The sequence below is a fragment of the Chiloscyllium punctatum genome, chromosome 5 (assembly GCF_047496795.1).
Source record: "Chiloscyllium punctatum isolate Juve2018m chromosome 5, sChiPun1.3, whole genome shotgun sequence".
Taxonomy (NCBI): domain Eukaryota; kingdom Metazoa; phylum Chordata; class Chondrichthyes; order Orectolobiformes; family Hemiscylliidae; genus Chiloscyllium; species Chiloscyllium punctatum.
Window position 1 is genome coordinate 134597590 of NC_092743.1, and position 17811 is coordinate 134615400.

Genomic DNA, 17811 nt, shown 5'->3' on the forward strand with positions numbered 1-17811 from the left:
GACAGTCGCCTGAAGCTGGAATCAAACCAGGCAACAATGCTAACCACTAAGTCACTGTGCCGCCTTTCTTCTGGCAGCTCACTCTATATACTCACCACCTTCTGTGTGAAAACGTTGCCCCTTAGGTCCCCTCTTACTCTAAACCTATGGCCTTGAGTTCTTTTATATAAAATGTTGAGGCCCCAGCACCGATCCCTGTGGCATACCATTCATTACATCCTGCCTACTAAAGAATATCCCATTAGGACTACTCTCTGACTCTTATTAGTAAGCCAATCTTCTATCCATCCCAATATGTTATTCCCTACACCATTAACTTTTATTTTCTGCAATAACCTTTGATGTAGCATCTTAGGAAGTATTTGCTGAAAATATATCAGTGAAAGGTTGAGTTGGCTGACAAATCTGGTAGCTTTTATTGAATGTTTCTTGGGCCTATCTGCAAAATACCACAGTGACTGAAGTCAATTTTACAACTGACTGTGATGGGATTCAAAACCAAAACATCTGGGATGTTAGCTTTGTATATGACCACATGGTCAGATTCAAAACTGTACACACAACAGCGCAAATAAAAAAAGTACAATTGTTCTTACCTTCTCTGATTCCTTTGACTCAGCAGACACAAATCTAAGAATACCATCAATGCAGAGTGGCCCCCCTAATCCTGCTAGATCACCAATAATCTTCAAACCTGATGCTATCAGGAAAGGGCCCCCGAAAGCTTTGACATAAACTTTGGCTAGATCTTGAGATCCTGCTCTTCCTGAAGGTGCCTTTGCCTAAAATTAAATTTCAAAATACCAACTTTAAATTATAATTCCTTCTTAGGAAATAAACTCTCAATTATCTAGCTACCAAGAATTTTAAAAAACTTACTCACCTTTTGCTGGTCATAATACATTTTTAATAAATCAAAATTTTTCTGTGCAGTTTCTTCCTAAGAGAAAAATACAAATATAAGAGTGGATAACTACAATGTTTAGAATGTGAACACTAGTTACATATACACACTTGAAAAATTTACTATCAGTCGAAGCACCTAAGGGAGGCAATGATGCATACCCAGAACCTGCACAGTAGAGAGTGGGGACAAATATAAACAAAAGAAAATAGTTTCGAACCACCAAAGCTTCAGATAAAAAAAATTCTAAATTCACTGGTGTACATTTTCAAATTTCTATTTACTACTTTGCAGTTAACTGATGCAGAATTTATATTTTCCCTTCTGTACATATAAGCTGATTTCTTTAACAAAGATGGTACATTCCAATGATGAAGCTAACAATAGGTTAGAAAAATTTATTATTGAAAGAATAATAATAGTGGAAAGAAGTCCACTCTCACTTGAAAAAGACCCAACCTGCCAGGTTTCACTGGAGTACTGCAACTTGCCAAGAATTACATACTGACTCAAGTAAATCTTTAAAAATGACTGACAGTTCAGATGTGCATAATTCATTTTTTTCTTTTACACAAGAACCTTTAAAAGAAGTCCACGTTCTAACAAATTAATACACTAATTAATAAGCAACCTGAGGGAGTTTTCCGAGGTCTTCCATCTTAATTGGTTCCCGATAACCACTTTTCAAAACCCATGAAATCCACCTACACAACGAAACAGAAAGCACTATTGTAATGGAGGCAAACATGATAGGCAAGTTGTACAAAGAAAGTTCTCACAAACAATAAATTAGATAAGTCACTAATTAATTGTCTTTTGTAGCTTTGAGTGTGAGAGAATGTCGACCAGAGTACCATGAGACCTCTTGCTCTTAAAAGAATTCCAACAAGTTTCTTGCGTCCTTCAGAACAGATGGAGAGGACTTCAGTTTAAAAGACTCACTCAAATTACTGTACCTTTATCAATATAGTATTTGCTCAGCTCTGCACTTAACCAACAGATTGTGCAAGGAGTGCTGGAGCAGGTTTGAATCCACAACCTTTTGACTCGACACTAACTGCAAAGACTTATCATTTATAATAGTCTGGTTTTCTCCAATACAGTTGACCCCATAGCTGCAAAAATAAAAGTTAATTTGGATTGAATTGGGATCTAGTGTCAGCTTCTGAATGTTTCAGCATAGATTCCAGAAACTTAGTATGCTGTGTTACTGATTTAACAGCCAAGTACAATAATAAGCCAACGACCAGAATGACATCACAGGGTCAGCAGCCATGAGGGGTTCTAGCAGAAGCACACTAGGCTGCAAGATGTATACATATGGTGCTCTGTAACTATAAGTTAAGTTTGTCTGTTAAATAGACCTGTTTGAGACTTTGAATTCACTGAACCTTTGCACTTCATCCAGGAAGAGTGCTAATTGTGTTAAAATACAAAATGGTGATAAGCAGCGATTTTCCCGAAAAAGTGAAAGCATTATGCAAACTGGAAAACCACATCATCAATAATCAGCATGAATTCAAAAGCCACAGATGTCCTATCGGAATTCAGGACTTTAAACTAAAGCACGGATCTGTGCCTTTTAGACTTAATGATTGCATACTGAATAAACAAGTGATGAAAACAAAGGTATACCATGAAGATGGAGAGCTGCATAGCATCAACACTTCAAACTTATCTAAAGAGGACCAAGGAGATCCTGTTAAGCTATGGAAAAAGCTTGAGGATCGGCTTCATGTAAAAGTGGATTGTAGAATTCACCTTCTAGAACTAATATGATGACATGAATTTTGATCAGTTTTTCAGTCTGTGCTATGACAAGATCAAGGACTGTATGATTTCATGGTTGGATAGTAATAGAAGTAGGAGTAGGCCATTTGGCCTGTTGAGCCTGCTCCGCCATTCATTAAAATCATGGCTGCTCTTACCAACCTCCCTGCTCTTAATTTCATTGCCTCAGCTCCTCCTACCTGCATTATCCCCACAACCTTAATTCCCCTTCCATGCAAAAACCCATCCAACGGTGTCTTGAATATATTTAATGCAGCTACCTCTACTGCTTCCTTGGGCAATGAATGCCATAGATTTATTACTTTTTGGGAAAAGCAGTTTCGCCTCATCTCTGTCCTAAATCTACTGCCCCGAATCTTGAGGGTATTTCCCCTAGCCTACTTTCACCCACAGCGGAAACAACTTGCCTACCTTTCATAATTTTATATGTTTCTATAAGATCCCCTCCCAATCTTCTAAACTCTAGCAAGTATAGTCGCAGGCGGTTCGACCTCTGCTCATAGAGTAACCCCCTCATCTCCCGAATGAACCTGGTGAATGTCTTCTGCACCACCTCCAAAGCCAGTATATCCTTCCTCAAGTAAGGAGACCAGAACTGTGTACAATACACTAGGTGCAGCCTCACCAGCACCTTGTACAATTGCAGCAGAACCTCCCTGCTCTTAATTTCAATTCCTCTAGCAATGAAAGCCAATATTCCGTTCGCCTTCCTGGTTACCTGTTGCACCTGCAACTTTCAGCGATTCATGCATGAGCACTCTAAGTGCCCCTACACAACAGCGTGCTGCAATCATTCATTATTTAAATGTTACTTCGACCATTTCCACTCCCCCCCCCCCCCAAAGTGGATAACCTCACATTTACCAACATTGTACTCCACCTGCCAAACTCTGGCCCACTCACTTAACCTATCTAAATCTCTGTGCAAACCCTCCACATCCTCTCACAGTTTGCCTTTCCACTCAATTTAGTGATCAGCAAACTTGGATACGTTACACTCTGTCTCCTCTTCCAACTCATTAATAGATATCATGAACAGTTGCGGGCCCACTGACCCCTGCAGCACCCCACTCACCACTGATCTCCAAGCACAGAAACACTCATTTATCCCAACTTTCTGCTTTCTATTGGTTTACAAGTCCTTTATCTATGCTCGTACATTCTCTGCAACTCCATGCATTCTTATCTTATGGATGTTTCTTTTGTGTGGCACCTTATCAAACACCTCCTGAAAATCGAAGTATACAATATCCACCTGTTCCCCTCCATCCTCAAAGAACCGCAGTACGTTTGTAAAACACAACCCTCCCTTACTGAATCCATGCTGCCTGGTAGAACTCTTTCTTTCCAGATGTCTCACTATTTCTTCTTTAATGACAGAATCCAGAATTTTCCTGACCACAGATGTTAAGCCAACTGGCCTATGTTTACCTGCCTTTTGCCTACACCTTTTTTAAAGCAGCAGTGTGACATTCACTGTCTTCCAGTCTGCCAGGACTTGCTTGGAATCCAGTGAATTTTGGTAAATTACCACTAATGCATCTACTATAACTTCTGCCATTTCTTTCAGCACCCTGGGATGCATTCCATCAGGACCAGGAGACATATCTACGTTTAGACCCTCAAGTTCGTTCAACACTACCCCTTTAGTGATAACAACTGAATTGAGGTCCTCACTCCAATAATATCCTTAGGCACATGAGTCACATCTCCCACTGCGAAGACTAACACAAAATAGCTATTCAAAGCCTTGGCCATTTCAGCACTACCCAATATTAATTCTCTTTTCTCATCCCGCAAGGGACTGACATCCACTTTAGCCACCCTTTTCAGTTTTATAAAAAAAACTTTTCCTACTTGTTTTTGGTATTCTGTGCTAGTTTCTATTCATAATTTACCTTTCCTTTCTTTATTTCTGGCTTCATGGTTCTTTGTTGCTCTTTAAGGTTTTCCCAATCCTCCTGTTTCCCGCTACTCTTGGTTACTTTCAAAGCCTGCGCTTTTAATTGGATGCCTTCCTTTATTTCCTTGGTTATCCAAGGCTGGCTCTTCCTTGTTTCTGGCTGGAATGAACTTTCCTTGTGCACTGAAAATTCTCTTTGAAAGTCCTCCACTGTTTCTCAACCATTCCACTTCACCAGAGACGCTCACTGATGTTACCTACTATGGTGACAACAAACCTTCAAGCTCAGCAAGCCAACTTACATGCTTATCAACCTGAGCTACAAAGCTTCTCAAAAATCGCTAACCATTCTACTCTGTAACTGGTGTCTGGATTAGTGGTGCTGGAAGAGCACAGCAGTTCAGGCAGCGTCCAAGGAGCTTCGAAATCGACGTTTCGGGCAAAAGCCCTGATGAAGGGCTTTTGCCCGAAACGTCAATTTCGAAGCTCCTTGGACGCTGCCTGAACTGCTGTGCTCTTCCAGCACCACTAAACCAGAATCTGGTTTCTAGCATCTGCAGTCATTGTTTTTACCCCTATGTAACTTGTGTCCCCAGTCTAATTTAGCAAACTCCTTCCTCACCCCATTATAGTCTCCCTTGTTTAAGCATAACACCCTGGTTTTAGATTATACTATTTCAAAAATTTATATCCAAAACGGAATCTTACTGTGATCACTCTTTCTGGGAGGATCCTTAACTACGAAATCATTAATTTTGCCTGTCCCATTACATAGGACCAGATGTAAGATTGCACGCTCCTTTGTAGGTTCGGTAACATGCTGTTCAAGGAAGTTATCAGGATAAGTTCTATGAACTCCTCTTCAAGACTGCCTCTACCGACTTGATTCGGCCAATCAATGTGCATGTTAAAGTCCATGCCTACTGCCGTTCCATTCTTACATGCAGATATTTCTTGATTGATCACCTGTACCACTGTAGCATTATTATTGGGTGGCCTATTGACTACTCACCAGGAACGACTTCTCCTAACTATTCCTGATCGTCACTCAAATGGATCTAACATTTTTCTCCTTAGATCCTACATAGTCTCTCCCTATTTCCCTAATCTCATGCTTAATTAAGAGTGGGATCCCACCTCCCTGCCTATCCTTCCTAATCACCTGATACCCTTGGATATTTAATTCCCAGTTATCACCACCCTGCAACCATGTTTCTGTAATGGCAACTAAATTACACCCCTTTGCACAAGTTCACCAACTTTGTTTTGAATACTACGGGCATGCAAATACACTGCCCTTATATTCATTGTTCCCTTTAGAATCTAGCAAGCTCACTGTCTTTATCATATGAATCTGTTGCCCAATTTTACTTTTTTCTTTTCGAACCTTTGCTCTGGTCTCTGCATTGCTTCCTTCTGCCTGGACTCCCATCTTCTTGCCAGTTTAATCTACCCATCCTCACAGTCTCTCTGCTTGTTGCATCTACGTTTATACCAACTGTTGCACCTTCTGACCTAATGCTCTGGTTCCCACCTCGCTTCCAACCTAGTTTAAAGCTTCCACAACAGTTCTAGCAAACCTGTCCACAGGTTTCAGAGGCCAAGCTGTCTGAGTAGATAATGGACCTGGTTATATCTTAATGCCAATTGAAACTTTCAAAAAATGATCTTGAAAAAAATGCAAAAAAGATTATGACATTGATACATTAATAAAAGTTGGTAAAAATGTAAACAAACATAGCCAGACAACACTATTTGCAAATTTATATAAACGATTTAGATTTGAGTGGAGGAGGACTGATCAGCAAGTTTGCAGATAATACAAGAATTAGCAGCAAGGTAAATAGTGAGAAGTCTGGCCTTAGATTACAGGAGGATATAAACGGGCTGGTCAGATGGACTGATCAATGACAAATGAAATTCATTCCAGATAAATGAGATTATGCACTTGGGCAGGACAAGCCAGGAAAGGGAATACATGATGAATATTAGGAACCTGGGGATCAGTGGAATCTTTGTGTGCATGCCCACTGGTCCCTTCAGGTAGCAAGACAAATAGGTCAAGTGGTTAAGGTGGCATATGGTTTACTCGCTTTTATTAGCTGAGGCATAGAGTTAAGAGCAGAGATGTTATGCTGGAACTGTATGAAACATTGGTTAGAGCAAATCTATAGTATTGTGCGCAGTTTTGGTATTCTTGGCTTAGAATCGAGAACAGAAAACAATCTCTCTTTTAACTACTCAATAGACTTACATTAAATGTAAATATAATTCCCCAAGCCTGGAAAATCTAATCACTTTTTCTGAGGGCTTTCATACACCGGAGTTTAAATTTCCTCCACTTCAATAACTTCTTTTAGGTTTTCTCCAATCACTTCTGTCTGGGATAATCACCAAGCCTTATTCTCGGATATGTAATTTTACTATCATCTCCCCTTCTCAGGAGTAAAATCATAGAGTCATAGGAGGTCTACTGTACAGAAACAGCCTCTTTGGCCCAATTTGCCCATGCCACCTAATTTTCACAAATTAATCTAGTCCCATTTGCCTCCAATTGATCCATATCCCTCCATACCTCTCCCATACATGCACCTGTCTAAAATGATGAAATTGTACTCACTTCCATCACTAGCTCTGGCAGCATGTTCCAGACACTCATCACCCTGTGTGTGAAAAAAATTGCTTTTTTGGATCGTTTTCTATCTCTTCCCTATCACCTTAAAATTTCAGAACAGCAAGATTCCTAAAAGGCTATGTATTTGCTTTTTAGGGATATTGACTCATGGTCAAATGTTTGCCAGATTACCAGCAAAAACCCCTTTAGTACTTTGCCAAAACTGTGCCATGAAACACTTTACAATCATTTGCGGTCATATTTTGATATCACTGCTGCTTTATATATCCATCTTTATTTAAATGCACCTGCAGAATAGCACAAACATTTAGAGAAGAACACTTCTAAGATATAGGTGTTTCCCTTAATCTCAAAATCTAGAATTTTCTAACAGAAACATGAATCACAGATATTTACCCTGCTCAAATCATAACCCCTTCTAAAATAATAAAAACATTTAATCTGAAAGGTTACAAAAATGTTATCAATGTGGCTACAGAAATACCAACAATTTAATCATTCATGCTTCAGTTACATAACATCCACATATCACAAATTCAAAAATCCAAACTTAACATAAATGACATTCAAAATATATCAAATAATCTACAGACAAAAAAAAGACTATGTAAATTCAGTGTAGGATCCATGGAATGTCTCAAGCATAAGATGCACAGACAACTTCAAACAAAGGGAGAGGTGCAACAGGAAGATATAAAGAGACAGGCTGACAGCAAAAAAATTACCTCTTGCATATATTTTGTTTTGCTCTTCCACAAACATGCAAAAAAAAAGTAAAACCGTCTATAATCCCAGTCAGTGTGTGCTCGTCGAAGGTGTATTACAGAATTGAGGCACCCAGGTGTACTAGCCTGGTTTTAAGCACTAGTGAACTGTGAAGGTAATCATGCATTGCAGGTAACGGAAGTCTCTTGTTCTGAAAGCTAAAAGCCAATCAAAGGAAACAGGACAACAGAATAACTTATTCAAAATGCTGCCAACTAACCACCATTAAAAAGGAAACTTAGTAAATGGATTTCAATAACTACAAAGCCAAGAATACCAAAATCAACTGTCTACCTACCAATATTTCACTATTTACACTTCACAAGTCACAGAGAGGGGCTAACTCACATATCTTTTAACTTTTGGCATCATTTAAAAAACTCATTTCAGATTCTAAATCTGTATGAGTTATTAATTCTTGTCTAGTTTAGTAACTAAAAGGCTTACTATTTTGTTTATTAAAGCTAAAAGATAAAGGAGAGCCAATTCAATCCTTGTCACCCAAGAACTTAACAACTTGGGATATTCACTACAAATATACACAAGGGCTCTTTAGAGAGCAGCTTCCAAACCAAAAGAACCAACTATCAATAAGGATAAGGGCAATACACATATGGGAACACTATTCTCCTCTTAACGACTCACCATTTGGACTTGGAAATATCTCAATTCCTGCAATGTCACAGCGTAAAAATCCTGGAAATCCAGCTTCCCTACAACTTGTTCTAAAGGACTCATCATCAATAGTAAGAAGTACCAGATGATATATAGGTCAGATCAACATTTTTTTAACTGTATGCTTTCGGGTTATATGAATCGCCCCAACCCATGCAAAGGGAAGGAAACAGCCATCCTTTCCTGGTCTGGCCTACACGTGACTCCAAACCCATAGCAATGTGGTTAACTCAAAACTGCCCTCTGGGCAATTAGGGATGGGCAATAAATGCTGGCCTAGTCAGCAGTACCCACATCCCGTGAATAAAGAAAATTGTTCAAATCAGCAAGAACAGTAGAAACTTGAATCCTGCAATACTATGACCCAAGTGAGGAGATAATTGTGAAAATAAATGACGCATAAAACACTAGAAGTGTGCATCAAAAAGTAGCTGTCCAACTGTCTTTGAATCAAGAAGTCTATTGCAAGTACAGTCTAATTATTCAAACATCTAGCATGAAACACTTGCTCTGGTGTTTGGTATCACAAGATTCCACACGCAGCTGTCTTACCAGCAGTTCACTGTGGAAATAACTGCAAACCATTCGAAATAATTTGACATAAACTACAGATAAGTGCTTCATCTAAACTGTAATGAATTTAAATAAAAATGCATGCTACAACCTTTTTGTGTCTGCAGCAAATCTGATACCAAAATGGTTACCTCGGACACAGACAAGTAGTCAACACAGACACCAAGATGAAACTTGTGCTGGAAATTTTATCTGATGAATTTTGGTGCGGACAAATGCAACAAACCTCAGGAAGAAATAGTTAATGATCTGAGACTGAGTGTATCATACAAGGATGTCCTGATGTGAGAAGGGGTGTCAGATGTTCTGTGATCCTTACTGTTGTACTGTACAGAGATGAACTAGATATCTCAAGAGATGTAATTTTAAAGAGGAAACAAATTCTTGTATCAGGGTTCTTCACCAGGAAGCTTTTTGTGGAGGACTTTGACTGTTAAAGCTCTAATTGATAGACCCTGATGGCAAGCAGTGGTATTGAAATAAGGTTGATTAATTTGTTGGAAAGTTGGGAAGTGAGCAAAAATTGGTCTTTCTAGAATACACAATATTATTGTAACAACTTTGGAGCTATTAACCAAGCATCCCTTCCTGACACACTCAATGCTTTCTCTGCTTGGTTTGAGCAGAATGCCAGCAGTGCAGTAACACCTGCTCTGACACACCTGTTCCCTTTGTCACCACTGGTCTTCCTGGGGTCAACACAAGGAAAGTGACGTCCCCAGCCAAGCACTCAAATCTGTGCAGACCAACTAGTGGAGCTATTCCCTGATATCTTCAACCTCTCCCTCCTACAGTCCCCACATGCATCAAGACCACCATCACCCCGTATCTAAAAAAGCACATCCAATGTACCTTAATGACTAACGCCCAGTAGCTCTGACCTGAATAATCATGAAGTGCTTCGGAAGGCTGGTCACAGCCAACATCAACTCCAGTCTCCCAGCCTGCCTCAATCCCCTGCAATTTGCCTACTGACATAAAACAGGTCAACAGCAGATCCCATATCCCTAGCCCTGCACTCATCGCTGGAGCATCTGGAAAACACATACACCCACGTCAGACTCCTGCTCATTGACTACAGCTCCATCTTCAATGCCAATATCCACTCCACGCTGATCTCAACACTCTGCCACCTTGGTCTCAGCTCTGCCTTCTGAAACCACAATCAGTGAAAATAGGTATCTGCACCTTCTCCATAACAACACTCAACACTACAGCACCCCCTGCACTGCCTGTACACCCAAGACTGTATGGCCAAATTCCAAATGAACACTATCTACAAGTTCACTGATGACACAGATATCTAACAGCAATGAGTCAAAGCATAGAAGGGAGATAGAGGGCTTGTTGACGTGGTGCAATGACATCAACCTCTCTCTCAACGTAAAATTAAAGAAGACGACAGAGGGTGGTGGTGGAGAGTTGCTTTTCAGACTGGACGTCGGTCACCTGTGGAGTGCCACAAGGATCGGTGCTGGGTTCACTGCTTTTCGACATTTATATAAATGATTTGGATTTGAAGATAGGAGGCAGAGTTAGCAAGTTTGCAGATGACACCAAAATTAGAGGTGTAGTGGACAGTGAAGAATGTTACCTCAGAGTACAACGTGATCTTGATCAGATGGGCCAATGGGCCGAGGAGTTACAGATGGAGTTTAATTTAGATAAACGTGAGGTGCTGTATTTTGGAAAAGCAAATCAGAGCAGGACTTATACACTTAGAGGAAAGGTCCTGGGGAGTGTTGCTAAACAAAGATCTTGGAGTGCAGTTCATAGTCCCTTGAAAGTGGAGTCACAGGTAGATAAGATAGTGCAGGTGTCATTTGGTATGCTTTCCTTTATTGGTCAAACGATTGAGTATAGGTGGTGGGAGGTAATGTTGCGACTGTACAGCACATTGGCGAGGCGATTTTTGGAATATTGTGTGCAATTCTGGTCTCCTTCCTATAGGAAGGATGTTGTGAAACTTGAAAGGGTTCAGAAAAGATTTACAAGGTTGTTGCTAGGGTTGCAAGGTTTGAACTATAGGGAGATGCTAAACAGGCTGCGGCTGTTTTCCATGGAATGTCGGAGGTTGAGGAGTGACCTTATGAAACCATGAGGGGCATGGATAGGGTAAATAGACAAGTTCTTTTCCCTAGTGTGGGAGAGTCCAGAACTGGAAGGCACAGGTTTAGGGCGAGAGGGGAAAAATTTAAAAGGGACCTAAGGGGCAATGTTTTGACGCAAAGGGTGGTCCTTGTATGGAATGAGCTGCCAGAGGAAGCAGTGGAGGCTAGTACAATTACAACATTTAAAAGGCATCTGGATGGATATATGAACTGAAAGGGTTGACAGGGATATGGGCCAAGAGCTGGCAAATGGGACTAGATTAACTTAGGATAAGTCAGCATGGACGAGTTGAACAGAAGGGTCTGCGTCCATGCTGTACATCTCTATGCCTCTATAATTGATCACTGACTTCAGAAAGAAAAGGTGAAGAATGTTCCCATCCACATCAACAAAAACTGAGGTTGAGAGGGTGGACAGCGTCAAGTTTCTACAAGTGATGATAACCGACAAACTGATCTGGACTTCCCACGTAGATGCGACGCTCAAGGAAGCACAACAACACTTCTTCTTCCTCAGGCAGCTCAGGAAAGTTGGCAATTCCATGAGGACGAAGTCAAGAATGTGGTGCTGGAAAAGCACAGCCAATCAGGCAGCATCCGAGGAGCAGGCGAATTGACGTTTCGGGCATAAACCCTTCATCAGGAGTGAGGCTTGTGGGTCCAGGCTGAGAGATAAATGGGAGGGGGATGGTGTGGGGGGTGGGGAAGGTAGCTGGGAAAGTGAGAGGTGGATGAAGGTGAGAGAGAAGGGGAAATGAGGAAGCTGTTGAAATCCATATTTATCCCATGTGGTTGCAGGGTCCCAAGACAGAATATGAGGCGTTCCTCCTCCAGGTGTCGGGTGGTAATGGTTTGGTGGTGGAGGAGGCCCAAGACCTGCATGTCCTTGACTGAATGGGAGGAGGAGTTGAAGTGTTCAGCTGCGGGCCAATGGGATTGGTGGGTGCGGCTGAAACAATTCGCGAGAAGGCATCATGTCTCCCTGATGTAGAGGAGACCACACCGGGTGCAAAGGATGCAGTAGATGACATTGGTAGAGGTACAGGTGAATTTCTGACAAATGTGAACAGATCCTTTGGGGCTTTGGACGGAGGTGAGGGGAGTGATGTGGGTGCAGGTTTTGCACTTCCTGTGGTAGCAGGGAAGGTGCCAGGATTAGGGTGTGCGCTGGTGGGGGGTGTGGACCTGATTAGGGGGTTGTGGAGGGAATGGTTGTTTTGGATCGCTGACAGGAGTGGGGAGGGAAATAGATCTCTGATGGTGGTGTCTGTTTGGAGGTGGCAGACATGGCGGAGGACAATGCGTTGTATGTGGAGGTTGATGGGGTGGAAGGTGAGGACTGGAGGGTGGGGAGAGGTTCAAGAGCAATGGTGTGTGAAGTGGAGGAGATGTGTTGGAGGGCATAGTCATTCACCAAACCATCATCCATGACCTCACCTCCCATCACCAAATCACCATCATCATCTCCCAGACCATTCACAACCTCATCACCTCTGGGGATCTCCCATCCACAGCCTCCAACCTTGTTGTCTGTGAACTCTGCACTGCCCGATTCTACCTCCTTCCTAAGATTCACAAAACTGACCCATTGCCTCAGCCTGCACCTGTCCCACTGAACCTCAACACCATCCTGTCCCCCTTAGTCCAGGAAATCCCCACCTACATCTGTGGCACCACCCATGCCCTTCACCTCCTCCAAGATTTTTGTTTCCCCGGCCGCAATGCCTCATCTTCATCATGGACATCTAGTCCGCCATTGATCCGCCACGACAAAGGTTTTGAAGCCCTCAGTTTATTCCTCTCACGCCGTCCCAACCAGTACCCTTCCCCAACACCCTCATCCACCTGGCAGAACTGGTCCTCACCCTCAACAACTTCTCCTTACAATCCTCCCACTTCCTCCAAATCAAAAGGGGTAACACAACCCCTTTCTACCCAGTTTCGCATCTACGTGGGAAGTCCAGATCAGTTTGTCGGTTATCATCACTTGTAGAAACTTGACGCTGTCCACCCTCTCAACCTCAGTTTTTGTTGATGTGGATGGGAACATTCTTCACCTTTTCTTTCTGAAGTCAGTGATCAATTATAGAGGCATAGAGATGTACAGCATGGGCGGCACGGTGGCACAGTGGTTAGCACTGCTGCCTCACAGCGCCAGAGATCTGGGTTCAATTCCCGCCTCAGGTGACTAACTGTGTGGAGTTTGCACATTCTCCCCGTGTCTGCGTGGGTTTCCTCCGGGTGCTCCGGTTTCCTTCCACAGCCCGCAGTGTTAGGTAAGGGGTAAATGTAGGGGTATGGGTGGGTTGCGCTTCGGCGGGGCGGTGTGGACTTGTTGGGCCGAAGGGCCTGTTTCCACACTGTAAGTAATCTAATCTAATCTACCCGGAATAAGCCCACGCAGACACAGGGAGAATGTGCAAACTCCACTAGACAGTTGCCAGAGGCTGTAATCAAACCTGGGTCTCTGGCGCTGTGAGGCAGCAGTGCTAATCACTAAGCCACCGTGCCACCCTTTCGTGCTCCTGGTTTTACTTTTGCTAAAATATCTGTCATGTGCCTGTTTGTCAATTACCTTTTTGAAAGTCCATATGCATAACAATATCAACATCATTTTCTCCACTTCTTACAAGTGTAGAGGATTAAGAAGATAGGAAATATCGTAGTTGAAAAGTGTCTCCTCACAAATCTCAAAATAAGATAAAAGTAGACTGATCTTTCCTGAATTAACGTTGTAGCTTTGCCAGTCAAAGTGACAGTTGTCATATGCGTTTCACATACAATCACTACTTTTTGTCTTCTCAGGTTACTAATTCTAATCATAGTACAATATGCACTAAAATATTTACCCCTCGTGATAAGGTGAATGATGGAAAATTGCAATTCCATCACCCAGAAATCTATTTAAAACAGATGATGTCAACATGTGATGTTGAACTTCTCAAGGATATTGAAGAGTTTTACTGTGAGTAACTTTGAGTATGGTCACAGTTGTATTGCAAAGTAAGAGGAATCCAATTTGCGAAGAGTAAGGTCCCTATACAACAATGCTTAAATACTTGATTGAATAATCTATTTTATGGATCAATTAAAAGGAGAACTTCCATGCTTCTCCTTAAATATCGAATATGCTAACAAGAACTCAAATTTACACTGCAGGAATATAGTTGAAAAATGTGATGCTGGAAAAACACCGCAGGCCAGGCAGCATCTGAGGAACAGGAGAATCGACGTTTCGGGCATAAGCCCTTCTTCCGGATGCTGCCTGGCCCGCTGTGTTTTTCCAGCACTACATTTTTCAACTCTGGTACTCCAGCATCTGCAGTCCTCACTTTCTCCCACTGCATGAATACAGCACTCCCCAGGTATTATAAAGACGTACCCCTAGTATGGATTATGTGCTCATGTCTTTGGAGACTTAAACACATATTAACTAGCTAAATATTAAGAATTTAAATAACTAAACTACATCAGTTGAAAAAAGCTGATGCAGACACTTTTATGGATTTGAATAACATCATTACCATAATAATCACATTTTTAAAAATTGTCGATCATGTTGGAATAATTTTGATCTTATCAGAAAAACAGTCATCACATTGCAATCCAGTTGTAATAGAACATCAGCAATTAAACTTAGACAATGTTTATTTAGAGCAAACTGCTTTCACATGTTTCCTTACGTGTAGGTAATCTGTGACAGAACATTGACATAAGATTGATGAAACTTTTTTTCTGGATCTTGTAGTTCTAACGGTGGTATGTCTCTGGAATATCCTGGACAGAAGTAACCCTAAAATAAATATATTATATGTTAGTTCAGCATAAAAATTGACATGACATTTTTTTTCACATTTCAACAGTATACAAAGTATTTTAAATTATTTACAATAACATATTTCAGAAGTACAAAAAGAAGAGTAGAAAATACAACGTTATGTTATCAGTTATACAAGAGTATATTATCATGGCAAAAACACTGACACAATGGGTTCTCTACTCCCCTCAGGTGGTGGAATTTGAATTCAGTTTAAAAACTTAACGCAGACCATGAAACCAGTGTCAATTGTCAGGAAAAACCCATCTGGTTCATTAATATCCTTCAGGGAAAGAAATCTGCCATTCTTACTTAGTCTGACCTACATGTGACCATACAGCTCATGAATGAATTTTTAAAAAGTATTCTTTTAGGACTATAGAATACAAGAGCAGGGATACAATGATGAACCTAAGACACTGGTTAGTTCAGAGCTGTGTACACACTGTATGGACTTACACAAGTGGCCAAATATCCAACAGCCTAATTACCCATCCCCCCAAAATCAGAATTTATGAAATACCCCCAAACCAATCGGCCCCTCCCAACCCAAATATTCCACATGACTGGCCCCTGTCACCATGCACATCCCAGCAACGCCTGAATAACCGATCCCTGTTACCATCTAACTATACCTACCAAACCTGGCTACCACTCCATCCAAACCAAAGCAATAATCAATATCGCCACTACATTCTCCTCCTCCTCCCCACCCATACAAACGATGGACCTGTTCCCCTGCAACTTGACTACCCATCTTGATCACATGACTACTTATTTCCCAGCATTGCAATTACCCCTCCAACCAGCTGGATCAACTACCCAAGTAGCCCCCACCCTACATTCACCAAACCAGTCCAAACTACCCATACCGACTATTCTCAACCACCCAATTACCTTCTCCCCCACCTACACATCCCATCCACTTCACCCTGTTCATTCTGTAATTCACTTACTTATATTCCCTGAACTTTTAAACTCACCCGAGTATGACAGACAGCGTCATTTAAAGGGGGACAATTCTCTTTTCCCCATATTCAATATTGCTCTCAAGGAATTCTGTAAAGGACTCTCTGTTGACCCTTTCTGTGACAGTCATAATTGGAAGACTGCGGAAAAAAGACATAGCCGTGGCAAGTTGGGATAATCAGTGTGCAGCATACAGGGATTGCGGAACAGTGGTAGCACACCTACCTCTACACCAAGAGGACTGGATTCATGCCCAATCTGCTTGTGTAACGACATGAAATTATGCTCAGCAGCAATATAGGGTTCTTGTAGCACAGTGATAGAGTCCCTATCTTTGAAGCATGTCATAACATCACTGAACAGCTCATAAAGAAAATAACTGCACATTGCTGCTGACTAGATGATTCAAGCCAGTGTTTTTTTATTCCTATACCAGCCATGATACAATCAAATATCCCCAATTTAGAAGCAACTGTATCAAGTTAGGGGCAGTTAAGACCCATGCCCAGTAAGTGCCAGTACAATAATCCAAGAATTTCATGAAACGGAACACATTTGTTTAAAGTTTCCACATTTAGAAACAATGCATTTTTTGTCTTTAAATTGTATTTACGGACTTACCTTTTTAAAAAATATGCCAAGTTCCAGAATGAGAAAGGACCCGTAAATGGTGACCAAGGTACAGACAAGGAGGAATGTCAAATCACTAGTGGTGAACTTCTGTGTATATAGTTGATATGTTTTAAATACATTAATGCTAAGGGCGGCAGGCCAGTGAAAGATAAAGAGCACCAAAAACATAGGTGCATTTGCACTTTCAGCTACGTCATAGTAGATGATTGAAAGAACACAAGAGGCTAGTTGTGCTACATCTGGTATATAAATAAATGGTCTGTCAAACATTGAGTAGAACTGCGACAAAATGCCATCTGCTAAACAACAGGCTGATATGAAAATGTAGAAGAATGTTAATATCCATCGAATGTAGTGCCATGGAAAATGGATCCATCCTCGCAAACCACTATCAATATTAAATGTTGTAATGGATCTCCATCTGCACTTAATCACAGTAAGGCCAACAAGAGAGCATAGTACAAAACCCAGATGCACAAGAAAGTTCACACTTTCAGTGAAACAGATTTCTTCAATGAAAGATACTTCGCTTGGCTTATGGCTATCATTTTTGTTGGCAAGGCCACAGAACCTAATGAAAGCATCTTCCATCCTGATTACTTCATCTCCGCATCCATTAATTGCAATTCTTGTATTGTAGTTTCTCCTTTTAAGCAGCTTAGTTTAACCTATGAAACAAAGAAGAAATTGGTTAATTGTCCGAATATTAGTACACATATTTCATTTTAATTAAAAAGGTAGCATAATATTTTTATTTACTGTCAAAAAGGGTGCAACAGTGAACTCATTTTCTTGAATTAAATTGCTCATTTTGATTCTCAGTCGTCTATATCCCTTAATATGGTCTGTGGTTGAACAGGGAGAAAGTGAGGACCGCAGATGCTGGAGATCAGAGCTGAAAAATGTGTTGCTGGAAAAGCGCAGCAGGTCAGGCAACATCCAAGGAGCAGGAGAATCGACGTTTCCTGAAGAAGGGCTATTGCCCGAAACGTCGATTCTCCTGCTCCTTGGATGCTGCCTGACCTGCTTTGCTTT

At 41.3% G+C, this 17811-nt stretch overlaps 1 protein-coding gene across 7 annotated transcripts in view; it reads right to left on the bottom strand.

The window, feature by feature from the left end:
• Positions 1 to 17811, bottom strand: part of LOC140477463 (ATP-binding cassette sub-family C member 9-like) — a 154399-nt gene that overhangs the window by 124699 nt on the left and 11889 nt on the right. For all 7 annotated transcript variants that reach the window (XR_011960740.1, XM_072571401.1, XM_072571399.1 and 4 more), the window contains exons 2-6: positions 16765 to 17444; positions 15041 to 15150; positions 1536 to 1608; positions 884 to 940; positions 597 to 782 (exon numbers count right to left, since the gene is read on the bottom strand). Coding sequence is in view for 6 of the 7 variants with exons in the window: in XM_072571401.1 (XP_072427502.1) it covers positions 597 to 782; positions 884 to 940; positions 1536 to 1608; positions 15041 to 15150; positions 16765 to 17367 (1029 nt within the window). In the remaining variant the exon portion in view is untranslated. The remainder of the gene's footprint in view (positions 1 to 596; positions 783 to 883; positions 941 to 1535; positions 1609 to 15040; positions 15151 to 16764; positions 17445 to 17811) is intronic.